The sequence below is a fragment of the Mandrillus leucophaeus genome, unplaced genomic scaffold, assembly GCF_000951045.1.
Source record: "Mandrillus leucophaeus isolate KB7577 unplaced genomic scaffold, Mleu.le_1.0 Scaffold389, whole genome shotgun sequence".
NCBI classification, from domain to species: domain Eukaryota; kingdom Metazoa; phylum Chordata; class Mammalia; order Primates; family Cercopithecidae; genus Mandrillus; species Mandrillus leucophaeus.
The window spans coordinates 5,121,388-5,141,494 of NW_012104131.1; the positions used below are offsets into that span (position 1 = coordinate 5,121,388).

Consider the following 20,107-nt stretch of genomic DNA (forward strand, 5'->3'; position numbering starts at 1 on the left):
AGGGAGGGAAAGAAGAATGTCTACTGTATACAAGGGACTATTCTAAATACTAGAGATTCAGCAGTAATATATATGCCATTTTATCAATCATTATAATAAAGCGATCCTTGTACTGCCTTGCTCCTCTTTTAGGATGCTAAGTTACAACTTGGCATTGTTACAACTTGGCACACCCATCAACTTAGGCAGTCATGAACTCTGGGAACTGAAGTGATCATATAAACATTTCCATAGTGTCTTAATAATCAAGCTGAACAGCTAAAGAGAGGTGCATGTTTCATCCCTGACCAGTTCAGAACACAAAGCATCTGTAGTCCTGGAGACTCCACACCCCTTTCTTTTACACAGGAGAACCAGAGATGCCATGACTAGTCCAGCTAAAAACAGTCCAGTTCTCCCAACATCAAGTTGAGTACCCAAGTCAATCTCCCCAAGAATATTGTATTGTCTGGCAAATTAGGAAGGATAAGAATTTCATTTGAAAAAAAAAAAAGTATGACTAAGAAATTAGCTATGTCAATGTGACAATAAATATTCATTGGGTTAAGATATTAACTTTTTGTGGGAAACTGGTTCTTTAAAATTCTTTATTTTTAACATACAGGTTTTGCTTCTTGATTTACTTTTATCTGAGAGTTGAACTCTGCTGGGTTAAAAAAATCACCATCATATTTAAATAGCTATCTAAGATTATTATAAAGGGAAGAAAACATTTGCATTAAACTGTACAATTGTGTTGGCAAGCCAGCGCTTTATGGAAATGTCATTGGTTTCTTCACTGATTTCTGTTGGAAAGAAAAAACATATCAAATAATTTAGAATATGAAAGCATTGAATTGTATTATCCCCAAATTAATTTTGTTTTATATTTCATAATTTAGTTAACAATGTGTTAATAGACTACATAGTCATGAAAACATCCATCCATTTTTAACTTCATAGAGAAAGCTTCGAGTGGAGTAGGGGCATGGGTGACAATCGTTTTATTACTTGTTGCAGTCTCAAATCTAAATATTTGCCTTCCACGAATTTCTGTAATTGTGTTTACATATTGGGATCTAATATCTTTACAATGTTTTAGGAGAACAGATTAAATTTTTAAAATTACATAATTGCGTCAAAGGGAGTTGATGTACTTTCCAGCACCAAAACTGAGAAGATTTCTTAAAAATTCAGCATCTTGATGAGGCTGCTAAAATTGCACAGATATATGTAGTTCCACATTCAAATTGTAAGAATATGTTTAGGAAATAATGACATCATGATCCTTACATGCTTGGACTCAATAAAGGCAAAGAAAGCTTGACAAATATGATTCCACAGTAAAAGTTGACTTAATAGATTAGTAGTTGAAGAAACTTTTGTGGATAGAATATGCTTAGGGATTTTTTAACAACAGTATTTGTTACAGTGCCTCACTGGTTCTTTTTAAGGAAATCCTTCCTGATTGCTTCTTTCAAATGTATTTAAAGCTGATTAAAGGATAGGGTAATAAAATATGAGAATGGCTGAGTTAAAAGAAGGCACTGAAACTAGTCTTATTTACATCTATAGCAATTACTTGTTAAATTAGCAGATGATAATAAAGATGTTACAACACCAGGGAAGCCAAAGAATTTCCACTAGGAGACTAAGAGAGTTAGAAAAAAAATGGTAAAAAATGAGCAAAAATCTTCTTAGAAAATGTTGTGGATGACATGGACTGAATTCACTTGAAATTTACTGAGTTCAAATAGTTATTTGTAACCACTTCTTGCCAGAAAATGAACTAAAATTGGAGAAAATTATAAGCTATAATTATAGTTCAAGAAGGCAGGATTCAACCTCTAAATTCAATTGCCTGGAATCGAATTCTAATTCTGCCACTTACTGGCTTTGTGACCTCAGAGAGATAACTAAACATCTCTGTGCCTTGGATTTCTGATCTGTAAATGAGTTAATATTGGGACCTACTTCTGGGCTGCTGGATTACTACAAGTCCCCTAGAACAGCATTCTTAACTACTAGATGTTAAGACGGAAATATCCCTTGGGTAGAGACCATGCAGCATGTGCTTGTGCAGGTGAGGTGTTTGTAACAGTGACTCTTCCCAGTCATCCATAATAATTCTAACACTGAATTAGTGCCAGACATTGTTCCAAAAACATTAACAAATTGCTGACATAAAAGGTTATGGAATATATTTATAGGACTAGAAAATACATAAATTTGTAGGAAATAACTAAACAATCCAAATTTTACATGTGGAAGATCGGCAAATGTTGAGAAGGACCTTTGATAATATCAAAGGCAATATTTCTTATCTGGGAGGTTGATAGAATCACATAAGATGCTTTAATTTTTCTTTAATATCTGAGTTCCTAATATAGATAAAATAAATCAGTATCTTTTAGGGGTGTTTCCTAGGCATCAGTATTTTTTAAAGCTCTACGATTGTTTCTAATGTGCAGCTAAGATATAGAAACTCCGAAATTTCTTTTCAGCTGCCTTGTTTTCCACATATTGTAATCGAGGTCTAGGAAGATGAAGTAAATTGCTAAATGCCACAGAAAGCTAACGATGTCCTGCCTAACTTCTTTCATGTCTAAACATGGCTTGAGTTCATCTTTCCTCCAAATCCTTATTGCTGTATTATGACCTAAGGAGATGCGCTGTAACAATGATTACACAAATGATCCACATTTAAAAAGAATTTACTAGATTAACCTAAAAGAGAAAATAAATGAAGTCTAAAGACTCTAATGAAAGGATATAAAAAGAATTCTGCCCCATATTTCCAAAAAAAGATATAAAAACAAATTTCCCATAACATTAAATAAACACAAATTTGAGAAAAATTGATTATAGTAATAATCAACTGTGCAAATATTGAATAGGAAAGAACATAAATCTGCAGTAGCAATTACTTATTTCATAATGATAATCATGAAGAAAGAGGAATTAGATAAGAAATGTTTGATTTCCTATTTACAGACTCCATAGATTGAAAAAATATAGCCAGTCCTAGATATACAGAAAGAAATTGGTGAAAACAGATATAACATGGCTACAAACTAAAGATACTTTCTCTTCTACCCTTTATTCGGGAATGGCTGAGGTAAAATTTATTTTCTAGGTGTCAGGTTTGAATAATTCAATAGCGTTAAAAAAATGGTTCATATTTAAAAGGACACTTGGTCCAGAGAATTTTTTTTTTTTTTTTTTTTGTCCAGAGACTTTTTTTTTTCCCTGCCAACTTCAGAATTGCTACAGGTAACATAGCTATTTTCTTCAATGTTTCAATGTAAGCCTTTATTTATACTTATGCTTAATTGCTCAGTTTTTCTAAATGGTATTTCCTGTTTAAGGTTATTCAGAAGATGTTTGATCTTACTTAATTCTAATTTTCTCTTACAACAGATTGCTGCTGCAGAAAACAACGGAAACGAATCAGGTGTAAGAGAGCTACTAAAAAGGATTGTGCAGAAAGAAAACTGGTTCTCTGCATTTCTGGATGTTCTTCGTCAAACAGGAAACGATGAACTTGTCCAAGAGTTAACAGGCACTGATTGCTCAGAAAGCAATGCAGGTAATTTTACCTAGGAAGATTTTTCCAATTCCGCCTACTGATTGAGAGTTCAATAAAGCAGACAGACACAATGCTAAACACCAAGATTTTTAGAATCAAAATTTTAAGAGTGGAACATATGTGATATATCATCATTGTAAAGGTGATCTATTTTATCACCTTTACAAATTGATGCCTGGGAAAAAATCAACTGATCAAAGACCATTTTTAGTTCAACCAACACTCTTTCTACTACCTTATTTTAGAAATGATATGACTACCAGAAATTTTTATCAAGATTATTTAACATTGAATATACACAAATACCTTGGAGGAAAGTATTTTAGTGGTTATAAAAAATCTGCTGCATATTATTCTGAACATTTTATACATTTTTAAGCAATGTATTAAGCATTTGATAAAAGGATTGTTTTGTCAATATATCTCAACATTACCTAATGTGAGATTTTAAAAAGCATTCAACGACAGTAATAACATAACATTTTATAGCTCCTTCTCTTACATTATTTGTAAACCTCACTTAAACTGCTATCTTATTTTTCTTTTCGTAGTATGCATCCTATGTTTCCAAAAATATCATATGAAAGACAAATTGAAAGTTAACTATTAATTAATTATAATCATTGCAGTTTTGTTCTGGTGACCCAAACTAATGAAAACTTTGGTATAAAAAGTGGGGTGCTGCTGTAACAAATACCTAAACATGTAGAAGTGTCTTTGGAACTGGGTAATTGATAGAGACTTTAAGAGTTTTTGGTAAATGGTAGAAATATGGGTGTTAAGGGTGATTCTGGTGAGGTCACAGAAAGAAATGAGAAAAATGTCATTGGAAACTGAAAGAAAGGTGATCCTTTTATAAAATGGCATAAAACTTGATCTCACAAGTGATGGATTTGGATATTTGGCTGAGAAAATTTCTTAGTAAAATGTTTAAGGAGCATCTTGGTTTCTCCTGACTGCTTATAGTAAAATGCAAAAGAAGAGAAGTTAATTGAAGGAGTTGTTACGCAAAAAGGAACCAAAATTTAAATATCTGGAAAATCCTCAGCCTATTCATATTGCAAAAAATGAGAAACTGTGTTATAAAGAGAACACCAAGGGTGTGGCTGAACAACCAATTGATAACAAGATCATGGGTGCCACTCATGGACTTTATCAGTCATTTCAGCAAAAGGTAGGAATAGAGATACATTATACCAGCAAATACACTTTCAGTTTGAACTGAAGGAGACAGAGAAGGCAGGGAAGAATGAGAAAAGGATACTGGACTTTCTGGATTCTACAGAACCAGACCGTAGAGCTATTTGGCTGTGAATGTGTACTGTTCTTCAAGGAAAGGAAAGAATGCCCCCAAAAGTGATTCAGAAGTCATCAGGGTTGCTACTTCCACCACAGGCCCAGGGGCCAAGGCAGTTTCCTTTTTGGTTTCAAAGGGCAAGCCTGTCTCTCAGGTTTTAGTGAGCCCTGCCCAGTGGGCAGGATGACCCTGCCCAGTGTCTTAGAAGCAGAGCTATCCTCACAGAAAGCTGTGTGGATGGAGCCCTTAGAGACAGCAGGCTGTCTTGCAGAGCCCTAGACGTGAACCTGCCATTTCCATGGACCTGGAAGGCAGTGCATCAAACCAAACAGAGCTTTTCTCAAGCCTTATAAGTCTTAAGATACGATGGAATTTACCTTAGTAAGTTTTGGATTTGCTTGGGACCCATCACCCTTTCTTTCTTTCCTATATCTCCTTTTTGGAATAGGATGTCCATCCTATGCCTGTCCCACCATTGTATTATGGAAAAGAAACATGTAGCTCCTCTGGTTTCATGGGTTCACAGCTGGTGATGAATTTGCCTCATCATGAATCACATCTCCAGTCTCATCCATGTCTGATTTAGACAATGTTTAGGTGAGACTTTAGCTTTAAACTTAGAGTTCATGCTGCAGTGAGTTAAGGCACTTGGGCTGATGAGAAGAGATGAATGTATTTTGCATGTAGTAAAGATATGAATTTTGGGAAGCCAATGGTAAAATGCTATGGATGGAATTTTGTCCTCCCGTTATTCATATGTTGGAGCCTAATATGACTCTATCTGGAGATAGTGATAGTAGGAGATAATTAAGATTAAATGAGCCAGACCAGGCATGGTGGCTCACACCTGTAATCCCAACACTTTGGGAGGCCAAGTGGGCGGATCACCTGAGGTCAGGAGCTTGAGACCAGCCTGGCCAACCTGGCGAAACCGCATCTCTACTAAAAATACAAAAATTAGCCAGGCATGGTGGCATGCAGCTGTAATCCCAGCTGCTCGGGAGGCTGAGGCAGAAGAATCGCTTCAACCCAGGATGGGGAGGTTGCAGTGAGCCAAGACTGTGCCACTGCACTCTGGCCTGGGTGTCAGAGCAAGACTCTGTCTCAAAAAAAAAAAAAAAAATTAAATGAGTCATAAGAATATAAGAACGGGACCTTAATCTGATAGAATTGTGGCCTTTTAAGAAGAGGGAAAAAGAGAAACATCTGTCTCTTTCTCTCTCTCTCTTAACCATGTGAGGACGCAGGGACAATATGTCCATCTGCAAATCAAGGAGAGAGCCCTCATCAGACATTGACCCTGCTGTCACTTTGATCTTGGACTTCCAGTGCCCAGAACCGTGAGAAAAGAAGTGTCTGTTGTTTAAGCCACTCAGTTGATGGTGTTTTGTTATGGCAGCACAAACAGACTAATGTAGGAGCTTAGACTCTGGGTCCTGATACAGATGCTTATCAAATCCTGGCTCCTTCCTTGAATGTGTGACCTTTGGCCAGGTTCTTGACTTCTCTGTGCCTCAGTTTACTCCTCAATAAAATGGAGATAATATTACTTATCACCTCAGTAAAATGCAGACAATAATATTACTTACCATGTAGGTTTATTTTGAGAATTAAATAACTTAATATATGTAAAATATTTATATAGTGAGTTCAAAATAAATTAACTAATATAATAGTCCCTAACATACTTAATATCTAACTGCAAACATTGCCAAGTTTTCTTCTTGTCCAAAGTCACAACAGTTTTCTTTAGGAAATTTTCCATACAAAGTGGGGCACATTTTCCCTGTGTTCTTTAAGATGAGATAATAAAAAAATGATACGTTAGAAATTTTTCCTTATGGCATCAGTCTTTGACAGATTGCAACTTCATAAAGGCAAAAACTCTTGATTTTCTTTTTAACCCACATAAGCCCTTAATAAAATACCCATTACATACAGTTGAAGTAGGAAAAGCTGGAAGGGAGGAATGGAGGAAAGAAGAAAGGAAGGACACAGAATATTTCATTAAGTTTTAAAAATCCCCAGAAATTCAGAATACATGAATATAGGCTGACATTAAAGCAGATGTACGTCTCGTGCAGAACACACAGTGAGGAAACAAAATGGCAAGAGCAAAGCTAAAGAAAACTACCAAATTTGCATTTTCATTAATTCAGCCTTAAATGTAACTTTGTGTCACTGAATAAGTAACTTACTTCCTAAACGTGATGGTCAGACAGGAAATCACTTTTCTTGTCATTAGCATAATCGTTATTTTTTTTTTCTTAGCTACAGTCTAATCATTACAAAGAACTACTCATCGTGTTCATATTACAATTAAAAATACTGTACCATAACAGAAGCACGTTCAAAGCCTTTCGAAATATCAACATATTACAATATATTAAAGCAAATCTCTACTGGGGGCTCTCCATTTTGTTTTCAAAATAACAATAACAGCTATTTATATTGTATAAAATCTTCCATTATAATACAATTTACATTCTGTTTAGAACTTCAAAGTATTTAAATATATTCAGGCAACCTCTATTAGGAACCTCCGGTTTGTTTTCAAAATAACAATAACAGTTATGTATGCTCTACAAAAACTTGTGTTGCCCTATGATTTGCATTCTAATACTGTTATTCACAGAGATTGGGAATTTATCACAAGATGATGGTCCTCAAGTGGAAGAGCAACTTCTTTCAACCACAGTTCAGCCAAATCTGGAGAAGGAGGTCTGGGGCATGGAGAATAACTCATCAGAATCATCTTTTGCAGATTCTTCTGTAGTTTCAGGTACTTGAAACACATACATACTTTAATACAGTAATTACTACTTCCAGAAAAACCAACTGGGCAGAACCTATTAATCAGAGGGAGAAAATGTGGGCACTAAGGTTAGTAAACTTTTATATTAAAATAATATTTTTAGAGGAGATTAAAATAAAATAATTCTTGGCCAAAATGCTTTCTAAAACTAATCCAATATCAATGTGGTATAAATATGAACACAACTGCATCTAATTTTAATTTATAAGAAATCCATAGTCATTGTAAGATAAATATCATAAGAATGCCCTATATTTCATGGGTTTCAAAGTACTTTCAAATAGATCAGTCAATTTAATTCACCCAAAACCCTGAAAATAAAACAGAGCCATTACTTTTTTTCTCTGGTTTAAACTGGGATGGCTCAGAGAGATTCAACTGGGTTGTAAAAATTAAAATCAAAGCTATAAAAAGGAAGATGAACAGATGCTGAACTAGGGTTTGGCTTGAATTGCCTTAACTAATCAGTGAGGACTGAAGACCACCATGTCCACCTTTTTGATACTGAAACAGCCCTGGTAGAAATAAATTACTTAATTATTTTTTCCCTTTCTAAACTGCTCTTAATAGGATAATCCACCTCTCCCCTTCACTGCCAAAAGGCCTTATTCTGTTTTCACAAGAAATAGTTGCTTAAAGCCTGTGGTGTGCTAGTAAATGTAACACGTAGCTCTCTGGGGAAAAGAAAAAGCCCTAGTTTGTAGCATTTGCCAGTCTCCGTGGTTTGAATGTTCTCGTTCAGGTTTATTTCAAGCCTCCAACATAAGCTCACTGAACACAAAGCTGGGAAGAGCTGTGCAGTGGCACGGCATTGTACAGCTTTCCCACCATACAGATGCAAAAGACGGACATAGCCTCCAGATCAAAGATGACAGTTAAATGATTAAGTGATGAGTTTTAAATACCTTATTACTTTTGCTTGGAAATAATTTCTTTAATCATAAGTTTATATAATTTAATATAATTTAATTTTTGTAATGGCTATGGTTAAAAACTCAGAAAATTCCTGAAAAGTTACCAGTTAGCTCCTGTGAGCCCGTATACACTAACTCTAGCACACCACTGCAAAGTTTATTATTTTTATATTTTATTTTGTTTTTGGAGTTGGAGTCTCACTCTGTCACCCAGGCTGGAGTGCAGTGGCATGATCTTGGCTCACTGCATCCTCCACCTCCCGGGTTCAAGCGATTCTCCTGCCTCAGCCTCCCAAGTAACTGGGATTACAGGCACCTGCCACCATGCCGGGCTAATTTTTGTATTTTTAGTAGAGACAGGGTTTCACCATGTTGGCCAGGATGGTCTCAAACTCCTGACCTCAGGTGATCCGCCCAGTTGGCCTCCCAAAGTGCTGGGATTACAGGTATGAGCCACTGCGCCTGGCTTTGTTATTTTGTACTTAGATAAGTAATATGCATGCATTGCAAGAAATCTGTAATACACAGAAACACACAAAGAAGTCACCAATATTCCCAGAGTATGGATATTACACTTAACATTTGGTTATGTGTATTTCTGAGCTTTTAAAATACCTGAACGTGTATATATAGTGTCATTTCTCTAATGTTCATTAAATATTCTTCTACAGCCTGATTTTTAATGACTAAATAATGGTCCCACCATTTGGATGCAGTATAATTAATTGACCAATTGTTGAACATTTAAATAATGCCTCGATAGCTCTCTTTGTACTTATGTCACAGTTTGCTTCTTAAAAACATATTATATAATTGGAATTTCTGGGTCAAATGATTTATACAATTTTAACACATTTGATACTTCATGTCAAATCTCACTCCAGGAACTTGTACCAATTTACATGTTCTCCAACAGTATGGGATACGAGTGCTTATTTCCCTGAATTCTCTTCTATGAGAACGAATAATATTATCATGTTCAATCTTTTTCAATTTGGCTGCTATTAAAAATGGTATTTTGTTATTTGAATTTACATTTTCTTATTTCTGCTGAAAAAGAATTTCACAACTTCATTCTCTTTGTTTCGTTAATTATCAATACTTTTAAAATTCATTTTTCTATTGGAGTATTCATCTTCTTTTTGTTGGCTTATATGAGCTTCCTAAGTATGCAAGATATCAATTCATTGTCATAAATAGCACCAGTTGTTTTCACGGTTGCCTTGCTTTTTAGCCTGACTGTGGATTTTTCTCTTTTTCTTTTTTTTGCGAGGGAGGGGGGCGGGCAGGGACAGGGTCTTGCTGTCTCTCTGTCGCCCAGGCTGGAGTACAGTGGCACGAACACAGCTCACTGAAGCCTTGACCTCCCAGACTCAAGTAATCCTCCCACCTCAGTCTCCCAAGCAGCTGGCATCACAGGCATGTGCCACCATACCCGGCTAATTTTTGTATTTTTTTTGGAGAATGGGGTTTCACTATATTGTCCAGGCTTGTCTGGAAACTCCTGGGCTCAAGGAATCCACCTGCCTTGGCCTCCCAACGTGCTGGGATTATAGACTTGAGCTGCTGTTTGTTTTTTAATGTAATGCGATTCCACCTTTCTCAGAAACTCTGGTGATGCTGCTGCTGCTAATAGCAAAGCTTATACAGGATAGTTTTGTTGTTGTTGTTCTTGTTGTTCTTGTTGCTGCTGTTGTTGTTTTGCTTTTCATTTGAACAGTTGCACTTTCCTTTAGAAATCATGATTCTATAGGAATGCCAAAATCCACTATCTGAGTGTGGAGTTTTCATGTTTTCATAAATGTCCTTTACAGGCTACCCGACATCTCTATGAGTTACTGGTCATTTTCTGTAAATCCACACTAGAAAGAAGTGAAGATGCAGCTAATGCTGAGAGATGACGCTGCATCTTAAATGAGGGTTTATCATCAAAGATTACCAGACTAATGCATTGCATTAGCTCGTAGTTAATCTACTCTGAATTTTGAGTGAACAAAATTAAAGGCAAAAGTTTGAAAATTTTTTAAATTTTTACTTCTTAGTATAAAACTTAAAGATGCATCTTGTGAAAAAAAATCTTAATAATGATATTAGACATTATATCAGAATATATATGACAGAAAAGGTTTTTATTTTTTTTTTTCCTCTTGGGTTCCTTTCTCTCTATCTCCCTCCTTCCTTTCAGAAGGAAGTTTATTATTTTAGAAGTTTCTCTCTAACTTCCTTCCCTCTCTTCCTTTCACTTCTTTAATTTAGCAACTATTTTCCAATCTCCTGTCATGTGCCAGGCACCTTGTTGTGTACTGTGAACTCAGGAACATAATAGAAATGGCTTCATGGCCATGGAGCCTAATATGACTTTATCTGGAGATTGTGATGGTAAGAGATAATTAAGAGTAAATGAGTCAGGCCAGGCGTGGTGGCTCACACCTGTAACCCCAGCACTTTGGGAGGACAAGGTGGGTGGATCACCTGAGGTCAGGAGTTCAAGACCAGCCTGACCAACATGGTGAAGCCCTGTCTCTACTAAAAATACAAAAACTTAGTTGGGCATGATGGCAGGTGCCTGTAATCCCAGCTACCTGGGAGGTTGAGGCAAGAGAATTGCTTGAACCCAGGAGGCAGAGGTTGCAGTGAGCTGAGATTGCGTCATTGCACTCCAGCCTGAGCAACAAGAGCAAAAAAACTTTGTCTCAAAAAAAAAAAAAAAAAAAGAAATGGCTTCAGCCCCCATGGAACTTTCCACTGAGGGAGGTGTTGGCCCAGCAATAGTAACTGTATAACTACACTTGCAGTATGTGCCATGAAAGAATAGTACAGGGTATTAAAATATATAATAGTCTGAGAGCATGTAAGAGTATACAGTAAACCACACAGTAATCCGAGGAACCATCCAATTCACAAACATCTTACCGGTCTTCTAGTCCTTAGATTCCTTATGGTATATGGATTTCGCATGTGGATTTGAGAGCAGGTTAGTTTAATCCATTCTGGCCCTTTCTAGAGCACTAGCAAAGGGTCACTTATTTATGAAAATGTAGCACATTTGCTTCAGACCTTTGCTTTAGAGACCGCTGCTGGCATTCCAAGTGTCTGTTTGTTTCCTTGTTATCTTCAGGACTAAGAATTACTGATATTAATAACTTATAAAGTACCATTAGTCCAGAGAAATTATTGGAGTGCTTTTGATTGAAGTTTTTCTTGCAGAATTTACTATGGAAGGGTTTTGCCTGCATAAGCATTTTCTGACAGAAGTAACAATCGAGGTAAATGTGGAGGTACTCCATAGCTTCTAATATGCATTTGTGCAGTTTTGTTTTGTGTATCTTCTTGATATTGATAATGTTTAGTCTTTATTTTGAATTCCATTGTATTAGGTTAAAGTTTCAAATAGTTTCCAAGATAGCATTGAAAAAAACTTGTCCCTTAAGTTGCACACAGTCTGTAAATATGATTTTTTTATATGTGTAAAAAGACTCAAATTATTTGTAATTTTAAATTAAGATATTTATAATTATTATTTCTGAACCAGTTTCTCAAATATTTTCTCAGTGCATAGTAGTCTTAGTGCTATGCAAATGTTGTTAATTATTTATAGCTTTAATGCAAAGATTGTGTGTGTGTGTGTGTGTGTGTATGTAACACATCTGATGGATAAGACACACCACCATCAGTAACAGTGGCCCACCTTGAAACTAATTTTAAACACATATCTCTTTGGCACTAGAAGTGACATATCAGAGTTCTCTAGTGGATTGTTCTAGAGAGTGATTTCGTCATATCTCCAAACTTGGGGGTTGATATGTGTCCTTTTTCCTCCTCCCACCTCTGTTTACAATCAATTGCTTCTCATTACAAAAGTGGTTAGTAATTAAGATATATCAATTTTTTTATTTGCCCTTTTCCAAATTAACAAAATTTCTAAACAACATTTGAACAGTTCTCAGACTATTAATGGGAATTTAATGCTGGATGCTATAGTTCTGCTTTCTGAAGTCACTGGTCGTCTTATAACAAGAAGATAACTGCAAAACTTTGGTGTTTCTCTAGGCCAGATTTCCCTAGGAAACATCAGAGAGACACAAAGCCTGCTTTCATTTTCTATTAAAAGCATTTTAATTATAGCAAATAATTGACTGGATTATTTTACCTCTATAAGTTTACAGTAAAATTAGTTGTGCAATCAGTCTTTAATTGTCTGCTACTGTTGCTTTGTCAAAACAAGTGAGTAGTTACTTCACATTAACCTTTTTTCATTATACTATTTTAGGAATTAATGCATTACAATAAAATCAAAGAAAATTAAGTGACATTTAAAACTAAATTAACTTTATTGCATTTGATATAAACTTTTATGCAGAGTGGAGCAGAAAATCCCCCTAAACTTCTTTAATCATTGTGTTAGAGCTGCCCTATTGTGAAAACTAGAAAATGCAAATGCCTCAGATTGGTCAGCAGAGGGCGCCTTTACATTTATAAAGCCAATGGAATTTCACTGTTTCAGCGTGAAAGATTATAATGTAACTGTAGAGTGTGCCATGTGTGAATATACAGTGCGCATGACTGTGATTGCATGTGTGTATTTTGATTTATATATTCGTTCACGTGAAGATTTTAAAATTCCACCCCAGCTAATGAGCTTACCAACCTGCTTGTTTTCAGACTTTAATACCTTCTTTCTCATATTTCCCCATATGTTCCACTCCTTAGGTTTATCCGGTGACATTATGCTTTGGAATATATTGTGGATATATTTTGCATAGATCATGTTCTGTAGGAGGGGTTTAAAAATTGACCTTTATAAAACAGCCTTCTTCTCCCTGGCCCAATCTGTTATAGCACTTTTTTTTGTTGTTGTTTTGTTTTGCCTTTTTATAGACTGAAGTCCAATCTTAGATTTGGTCTATACTAATTTCTGTAAAAGTGCCACAAAATTTATCCTTGCACTTGAGGACCAGAATAATGTTCTGTAGCACTAACCTCTAGAAATCTAGAGATTTTTAGAATCTCTAGAAATAAAACCATAGCATTTGAAACCTAAGTGGAAAAAAATAATTGATACAGTAGTTTACAATAAGACTGTTTCAGAATCACTCATGCTATATCAGAACTGGTTTGAAGTAAGATAGCACACTCCTTTACTTTTTTATTATTCTAAATTTAGTTATCATTGATTATTGAGAACTAGCAGTACTACTGAGGCAATCCAAAAGACAGATATTAATTTGAGCTGAGAGAAAGAGAGGGATGCTGATGCTGATACTGATATTGGTACTTGTTAAAGGATTATGTAAGTTTGTGTTTTATTTGCAACCTAGCATGAGGTATCTGGGTCAGTTATATGGCTTACAGTTACATAATAGTTCTAGGAGGATTACCATTCATACCTCAGGAATGGGGACATAGATATTATGACAGAAAGACAGAAAGAAATCTCCCTAGTGTGCAGTTAATACGTGTTGGATTTATTTTCATGATATCCGTTTATGACTACAAACGTAAAGCTTTTTTTTTAGCAGAGTTTTAACAAAAGCAGTGATTTCAATTTAGACTATCAGATCTTCCCTTCACAATTTTAGGATGCGAATTAAGTCAGAAGCCAGAGAAATAGGAAGAAGGAGGTGAGTTGGCCAGATAATATAGTCTCATTGAGAGAACCAAGCACTGAGGAATTGCTCAAAAAGTTTATACTCTAATGCAGGAAAGCAAGTGGCATGCCTCCACAAAGAAACCGTAATCTAGCCATGGTAAAAGAGATGCAAGATCTGTATTACAGGATGAAGAGACAAGATCTGTGAAAGAAGGAAGACTGACGAGAAAGCTTACCAGATGAGGAATATCAGATATTTCATCTGAGCCTTGAGAGCACTATGCTGGATTTGTAAACAGAGGCAGCAGGCAACATTTCAGGTTTCAGAAACATCATGAGCAAAAGCACAGGCACAAGAAAGCTCAAAATGTGTTCAGAGGAACAGTTTGATGAGAGAGAGCATTTGTGGAGAGGGCAGTAGGATTTAAGACTTCTAAGATCACTGGAAGTTAGTGAATTTCTCAGCAATTTTTACAATACTTTTCCTCACACACACACTTTTAAAAGTATACCATTAATCATTTGGATAATTATAAAATACCAGCACAATGTATGTGTGTACAAGCATCATCTTAGATGATGATTGTAGGGAAGTCCTTAGGTAGAGGAATATATCTAGCAGAATGCTGGAACTGGATCTTACTGGCTTGTAAGAGCCCAGCATGCACATCTCTTTCCAGCTCCACTCAGGATATCATGCTGGAAACTGGCCACAGTGCGAATATTTACACCATGGAAATTGACAAACCTTTTAAAAATCATATCTCCCTCCACCAAAGAGCCAGTTGTTGAACATTTACCTGGGCACCCTTAGTGTAATCATATCTCCCTCCATCCTTTCATGTCTACTTAAATTTGCTTAACTCCTATAGCCTTCCCTGAAAGGTGCTTACCAGCCAAAGAGGTTTCTAATTCACATTCTACCTTGCCGTCTCCAAACCTTGTTATTGCCAAGATTTACTTCCCATGTGGTTATCTGGCTCCTCACTCTTAACTGACTCTACTCTAGGACTTTCTGCCTCCATTACTGACTGGCAGTGAATGAATGGGTCATTCTGGTGGGGGTTGTTATCCTTGAAACCTGTGCTTTAATAACTACCTTTCTTTATTAGAACCTAAGTGCAAAGGCTAAAGGGCATCGATGATACAATCTAAGCCAACCTCATTACACACAATTCAAATTTAATTCTGTTAGAAACATTTCAGCAGTAGAAATTCTATAAACAGGAGCAGAGGAGCTCCATGGATAGCCATGTGGGCCTGTGGCTCTAGGAGAGTGATTTTTCTCTTTGGGGAACTCATTTCCTAGAAGCTTGGATCCAGGAGAGAATATGCAAGGTGGGTGGAGGTGGCTTCTCTCCATTCTGCGGGAACACATGTTCCCTGGCACGGAGAGGAAAATCTGACAGACCAAAATGTGAGTGTGTGTGTGTGTGTGCGCGCGTGCGTGTGTGTGTAGATCCATATACATAGAGCTGAAAATAAAAGTGATCTATTTCCTCTCAAAAAAGATTAAGTTATTTCAAAAGAAAAGGAAATATATATTATTAGCAGTATGAGTGTAAGCCCACTTGAGAAGCCCATGCAGTCTTTGTGTGTGTATGCCCAAACGTGCACACATGTTTCAAGCTTTCAGGGTAGCTTGGACCTTCCAGGCATGAGGATTATGAAACTGGAGGGAAGGTGGGGATAGCTGCAAAGGTGAAGCTAAAATGCATCACAAGGTCAGAACTAGAATAAACATGAAATTATCATGAAAAGTGAAAATGGACTAAAGACCTTGTCACCACTGACTCGCAGGAGAACAGGAGCAGTTGGTGCTGTTCTTTCTCAATATGTAGAGGCCCTTTCCCCTCAACGTTTCCTGCTGTAATGCAAAACCACTTTTCGGGAAAAATAGTGTGTGACTGACTGAGGCCAGAGGAAAGAAAGGAAAGATATTCTGTGGGGTAATAAATGCCTCTAGGCCAAAAGTAGGAGAGGCACTACCTGGTAGGAATAGAAGCAAGAATCAATTTGAATTTTACCTAATGAAGCTTAGCTCGTTGAGTAAAGAATACCTACTTGTCCACTACTTGCTATGTTAGCTTTCTCCAGCAGAGGGCAGACTTTACATTGAAATAGATCTAAAAAGGCCTTCAACCTCTTGGTTTTTCTTTTTTTTTTTTTTTCGGTTTGAATTTTTTTAAACTTCAATATTTTCGGTTTCTAAATTATTTTAAAACATTTTAAAGTATTTAGAGTATTTTAAATAAGAAATTTCTTGGATTTCAGTTAATATTTCTGCCTTATTAGCAAAATACTCAAGATGTGATTGCAAAATAAGGCGTTTTTTTTTTTTTTCCATGGCTTTTGGGCTGGTCTTAGGCACTTTCTGTCATTGTAGGCAAAGCTGTTCTTTTTTGTGTTGTTTACAAAATAGCTAAAGAAAATCCTATCTCTTAACTGGATAGTTATAATTTTCGTTCATTCCGATAGCTTTTGATATGAATAACTGCTTTTCCTTAACAGTTCAATTACTATCATCTTCTAATCTGTTTCATAGCTAGCTTTGATATTTTCCCTAGAGGAAATGACACCTACATAAAACTTAACTAAACTTATTATACAATATAACTTCAATATTCAAAGCTCCTCTAATGAGAATTTAAAATTTGTTTCTCTTCAAGTTTCATTTTTTTTGGTCTAACCGAATCATTCTCACAATAAGTGAGAAAATAGAGACTACTACCTCTCTATATATATTTTTTAAAACAGGAGGTTAATTCGCTTGTAAGTAGTAGCTAAGTTCAGATCTGGAGACTGATCTGTTGGACTCCAAAGCACAAATTCTTTTCACGGCAAGGCCTGCCTCCAATTGACTCCATACGATCTACTTGTAAAATCATAAACGCAGGACTTTATTCATTAGGAGTTAAATCCAGACTGACATAGTTTGAAAAATACAAAGAACAAAACAAGATAAACCTAAATAAATCAATTTCAGAAATTCTTGGCATTTAAACTTTATAGGTTGGTTTAATTTTGGCTTCACGCAAGCACTTTCTTGATCTTGCTTTTTTGGGAGTGTGTGTATGTTTGTGTGTAATATATTTTTTAAAGTGAATGCAGGAGGAAGATCTCTGGGGAAGGCGTTCTCCCTATTGTAAGAAATACATTACATTTTCTTTTATTATTAAATTTTACTTACATTTCTATGAAAGCAAAAACATATCAAAATGCATAAGAATTTGCTGCCTAGGAAAAAATATTATTTTTATGTGGAGAAACTGAAGATTTATATACCCTTAAAATGACAAAGAAATCGAGCTCTATATATTCGCTTTCATTTTCATAATAATCTCTACAGGATTACTGCAATTAATTTTATGTAACAAGAACAGAGGTGTTCTTATTTGAGTGCAGAAAAAAGTTTAAAAAGAAGTGTGGACGCTTAAATGTAAAGTTAGTGAAAATCTATCAACGAAACCAGAAATGTTAGCAAAGTAAAATCGTCTGTCTAAGTTCTTTTCTTGGAAAGATAAGCTCTGTTTCAAGATGGATAGAAAATGTGACAATACAATGAAAATGTCTCTTGCTGTTAAAAAACAACACCACAGCTCTTAACACTGTGTTGACAAAACTTCACCCAAATCATCAGCCATGCTTAGTGTTAGGGGAAAAAGCACTGGAACACTGGACTTAGATGCAGAAATAAGGATTCTGCCCCACTGTAGCTGTGTGATCTGGATATATCACTTAACCTCTCAGAGCCTTGGTTTCTCACCTATGAAACAGGAGATAATGGGTATCTACCACATAGAATGTTGAGAGATTAAAATGAAATTTACATTACATCTGTGAAATATCTGAGTTCAGTGTCTTCCTGACACATTGCTGATTGGTTTGTTAGATCAAAATAATCCAGATAATAGACTTTATTAATAATACCCTATTTTGGGTAGCAACTTTTAAAACAATTCATCAATTATTCGTGCACATTGCATAAATAGGTCCCTCCCAAAACTTATGGATGTTAAAACAAAGCTTGGGAGAAATCTTGACTCTACACGTAGATGAAGTAGGTTTAAGATTAAAGTTTAACTGATAGCGATTAGAAAATGAAGTGGAAATCAAATATAATTTTTATTTCTATTATACTTGGAAAATTTAATGAGACAGTCTTAGATTTTAGATAATTGTTAGTATTTTTTCAGTAATTTTTATATTCTCTTCAGTTCTCAATATTACATTTAAAACAGCAAATGAAAAGCATGTCAAAATTCACTTTTTTGCCTCAAAAATCTTAGCCTATATTTCTAGATCTAGAATTATTCTTACGATGACATTTTCCCCATCTCATTTTACACCTTGCCTTTTCCTTACAAATCATACTCTCTTTTCATCAGTACATCTGCCCAAAATGCTCTTCTACTTGACAGTTCTATCCTACACTCGCCTCTGAGCTTCTAACAAGACATACCTCTGGGAATTGCAAAGTGCCATATTTTAAATCTCTCAGTGAGATATGCAGGTTTTCCCGTGTGATCATAAGGGATTCCTCAAATCTGAGTTTTAGAACTAATCTGTGACAACTGATAAGCACAGTATTTTCACATTAGTATATTTATGTTGTGCTAATATACTTAAACAGTATGTGTGTCCATTGAGAATTTTTCTACAAATTTCTTATCAGCTTACTTTTAATTTTTAAGAAAGATATCTTACATATTTGATTGGCATTGGCTATAATTCTGTTATAGCTCTTAAACTAAATAGGTTCATCCAAATTGGATGGGAGATGTTAATGTCACAGATTCTCAGTAGAATACTAGTCAGCAATAAAAAGGAACAAATTAGTAATACACACAACAACATAGATGAATCACAATTATTATAAACTAAGTTTAAAAAGACAGACATAAAGGCTACACATTGCGTGAATCCATTCATATGACATTCTGGAAAAGGAAAAACTATTGGAACAGAAACCAGATCAGTGGTTGCCACTGGTTATCTGATCTGGAACAGAAACCAGATCAGATAACCAGAGGGATTTACTACAAAAAGGCTTGAGGAGACTTTTGGGGTGCTGGAAATATCTTAATTATGATGGTAGTTGCATAACTGTATACATATGTCAAACTCTTCAAAGTTGCAAAACTGTATACATTTGTCAAACTTCTCAAACTATAAACATAAAAAGAGTACTCTTTTTAGTAAGTAAATTATACCTTAATATGGCTGACTTGAAAAAATTAACTAGTTAAGGAAAAAGGAAATATTTGCAGTTTTGAGTATTATATCATCTCTTTTCAGAGAAGTTTATTAAAACACACTATGTATCTATTTTTTCATCCATTTTTATTTCCAGCCCTAAATATGACACTCAAACTAGTTTTAAATAGCTAAGAGCTACCTCATTGGTCTGCTAAGGGACTTTAGGATGAAATATTATCTAAGCATAAATATTATAAAATATTTTTAATTATAAGAAGAACATTAATGGAATTCCTATCCTAGGAATATATCATTTCTTGATTTTTATTTCATTTTCTAATCACCAGCAATTAAAGTCCTGTGCCAAGAGCTTATTGTACCTAATATTACTCAAAGGTTATCAAGGGCTGTGAAGTAAGTGGGATTAGCCTCATTTTAAAATAAGGGGAACTTGTTAGGTTCAGAACAAAGTGAATAGCAAATTTTGCAAGTCCTTCTGATTCCAAAGCCAATATTAGTAACCACTATTGCTTTATTTTTACCAGTTTAATGGTAGTTCTGGTGCTTGAGAATGAGATTGTGTTAAGTGTTTGGAAATAAACTGTAAGAAAAGAATTCTTCCCTTGAGGGAAAGAAGGTTTTCAAAAAGAATTAATCCTGAGTTCTGAAAACAGAATGTCGGGATTCATAAATGAAGGATGTGCACTGCCATCCATCCATATTA

At 35.4% G+C, this 20,107-nt stretch overlaps 1 protein-coding gene across 1 annotated transcript in view; it reads left to right on the forward strand.

Moving 5' to 3' along the window:
- The window catches only part of IFIH1 (interferon induced with helicase C domain 1), a 51,922-nt gene that overhangs the window by 4,501 nt on the left and 27,314 nt on the right, over positions 1–20,107 (forward strand). Inside the window, exons 2-3 of the mRNA XM_011990999.1 lie at positions 3,400–3,568; positions 7,501–7,647. Of these exons, the coding sequence (XP_011846389.1) occupies positions 3,400–3,568; positions 7,501–7,647 (316 nt within the window). The remainder of the gene's footprint in view (positions 1–3,399; positions 3,569–7,500; positions 7,648–20,107) is intronic.